Raw genomic sequence first — 3,258 nt, forward strand, 5'->3', positions numbered from 1 at the left:
TTTTGTCATATTCTGTTAGAATGTTGTAAACCTTTTGTATTTATTTCTGTACAGTCTTATAATATTAAAACAATATATGCTAGATTTTCTAGAAAGTACTACATTGTACTTTGATGTTATTTTTGTAGCAATATCTACTAGATATCTATATCAAGTACTACTTTGATGTTATTTTTTGTAGCAATATCTGTTAGATATCCTTAGAGAGTACTACTTTGATGTTTTTTTTTGTAGCAATATCTCCTAGATATCTATATCAAGTACTACTTTGATGTTATTTTTTGTAGCAATATCTGTTAGATATCCTTATAGAGTACTACTTTTATGTCATTTTTGTAGCAATATCTGCTAGATATCTATATTAAGTACTACTTTGATGTTATTTTTTGTAGCAATATCTGCTAGATATCCTCAGGGAGAAGAAGAAGAGTGAGAAACATACCACATACAGATACGGCCTATCTTAGGCGAGGGACATCTTTTGTAGCAATATTTCTGTTAGATATCCTTATAGAGTACTACTTTTATGTCATTTTTTGTAGCAATATCTGCTAGATATCCTCAGGGAGAAGAAGAAGAGTAAGAAGCATACCACATACAGATACGGCCTATCTTAGGCAAGGGACGTCCTTAAGAACCCGGGGTTTGGACCAATCGCTGACGAGGACCAGGTGGGTTCAATGATACAGTGAGTTTAATAATGGGGGGGGGATGCCAAAATTTTATATTCTGGCATCAAATGGATTTTTAGGTCACCTGAGTAAACTTAGGTGACATAAATTTGTGGACAGCTTCCTTTTCCTATTCAGTCTGCAGTCAAATTCGTACTATTTTGATAACCTACATGTAATTTTGTGGTTTGTCTTAGCAATGAAAACTAAATAAAATTAAGAGTTGCACTAAAAATGATGAACCTGTAGTGTAAATAATTTTGGATATTGTGTAGCAGTTCAAGGTTTTCTTCTTTCTTTTCAAATTTAAGGAAAAAAAATCACAAGGCTTTTAAATATTGAACAAAATATGATATACTTATTACACAAGTATTTTCAGATCTTGTTGTTTTTTTTTTTTTTTTTGGATATTGTGAAGCAATAACAGTTTTTCTTCATTCATGATTTTAGAAAACATTTCTTAATGCTTCTATGTTGAGCAAAATATGATATACATATACTTTACACAAATGTATTTAACCATATCTTGTTTTCTTTTCAGCATGATGACATTTTGAACACCATGTTGGCCTGGTACAAACAGGAGACAAAGGTTGCTAGTGATGAGTTCCCTGACTGGAACTACGTCCTGGATGTTTGGATCCCAGAGGTGAGTTTTATGTCTAATATAACTTTGTATTGTCAATAAGGGATTTAATCTATTGTATTATTTTGTAATTGATGTACTTAAGAAGTTTATTTTTCTTAAATATTAGTATGTTTTAGTCTTTCCACTAAAACTGTAAACATAATGGAATTTTCAATGGGGAAAGAGACAAGTTTATATTTACACACTCGTGCATAGAAGTTGGTGTACAGGGAGTTATTAAGCCCAAAGTCAAAAGAGAAATTCAGCACAATCAGAATTGCTTCTGAAACTAGCTTCATTTAATTACGAAGTACAGGTAACAATGACTCTTGAAGCATTGTAGGCCATAGTGTATGCCATAATAAGGTTGAAGAAGTACACTCGTAAGAAGGCGTGGCAGCGGTTTGAGAAAGGAGTGTACATAACAAAGAAAGAGAGAGCGGAGGTCTACAAGTCGAGAGTACTGGAGAGCGCTAAAAGGATATCACCCGAGGACGTACAGAGGTACAAGGAGAATCTAAAGGACAGGATGAACGTCATCTGTCAACGGAGTGGACTCCAGAATATCATATTGTGATTACGATTTACAGGACAGAATGAATGTTATCTGTTAAAGGAGTGGACTTCAGAATATCATATTATGATTACGATTTACAGGGCAGGATGAAAGGCGCGGACTTCAGAATATCATATTATGATTACGATTTACAGGGCAGGATGAAAGGCGCGGACTTCAGAATATTATATTATGATTACGATTTACAGGGCAGGATGAAAGGCGCGGACTTCAGAATATCATATTGTGATTACGATTTACAGGACACGATGAAAGGCGCGGACTTCAGAATATCATATTATGATTATGATTTACAGGACATGATGAATGTTATCTGTTAAAGGCGCGGACTTCAGAATATCATATTGTGATTACGATTTACAGGACATGATGAAAGGCGCGGACTTCAGAATATCATATTATGATTATGATTTACAGGACATGATGAATGTTATCTGTTAAAGGCGCGGACTTCAGAATATCATATTGTGATTACGATTTACAGGACATGATGAAAGGCGCGGACTTCAGAATATCATATGTGATTACGATTTACAGGGCAGGATGAAAGGAGCGGAGTTCAGAATATCATATTGTGATTACGATTTACAGGGCAGGATGAAAGGCGCGGACTTCAGAATATCATATTGTGATTACGATTTACAGGGCAGGCTGAAAGGCGCGGACTTCAGAATATCATATTGTGATTACGATTTACAGGGCAGGATGAAAGGCGCGGACTTCAAAATATACTATGATAATGAGAGAATGAAGCGGCGAAGGATCTTATGGAAAACCTCATCAATAGGCAATATGGAAAGGGAAATAAAGGAAAGATCCATAAAAAAACTTGTCATCTTATGTTGACTAAGGTACATGATATGCAGTTGCTCATCAAGTATCAGCTCAGGGGACTCCGAATGACCACCACTTTATGATGACTACCGTGCGCTATACAAGGACACGAGTTATTCAAGAATGCACCACCAAAGTAGGGTCTCTTACATCAGGCTTATCATCATAATGAGAAGAAACTACTGCATATAAATTATTGTTTCAGATTTAAAAGCAATTGTGAAAAATCAAACAGTATAGCAATATTTCCTGTGTTGTCTTTAATGAACTGTTTTCAATGCATATGAATTTTATGGGGAAGAAATTAATTCACATTCATTTGCTCATTGCATTTGATTTTAAGAGAGATAACTCTGCAATGAGATCAATCAATTATTCATTTATAAAATTTCTGTCTACATCAATGTTTTAAATCAAATTTTGATCTCATATTATTAATCTATATATTTTGAGAAGAAATTGTTTTATTTCTCATAATATTCATCGGAGATGGAGGTCTCCCTTTTTTTAACTAGGAGAGATATAATTGTATATCATATCTTAAGGTT

General features: G+C 34.3%; 1 protein-coding gene across 1 annotated transcript; it reads left to right on the forward strand.

Moving 5' to 3' along the window:
* The first annotated feature begins 552 nt into the window (after window positions 1-552).
* Window positions 553-2,390, forward strand: LOC134260880 (uncharacterized). Its single transcript, XM_062743408.1, has 3 exons — window positions 553-671; window positions 1,213-1,320; window positions 1,643-2,390. Exons 2-3 carry the CDS (start codon window positions 1,234-1,236, stop codon window positions 1,874-1,876), a joined length of 321 nt encoding a protein of 106 aa, XP_062599392.1. The 5' UTR covers window positions 553-671; window positions 1,213-1,233; the 3' UTR covers window positions 1,877-2,390.
* Window positions 2,391-3,258: the final 868 nt, after the last annotated feature.

This window comes from Saccostrea cucullata, unplaced genomic scaffold (genome assembly GCF_032062105.1).
Source record: "Saccostrea cucullata isolate Sc308-1 unplaced genomic scaffold, CSIRO_AGI_Scuc_v1 ctg15286, whole genome shotgun sequence".
Taxonomy (NCBI): Eukaryota; Metazoa; Mollusca; class Bivalvia; order Ostreida; family Ostreidae; genus Saccostrea; species Saccostrea cuccullata.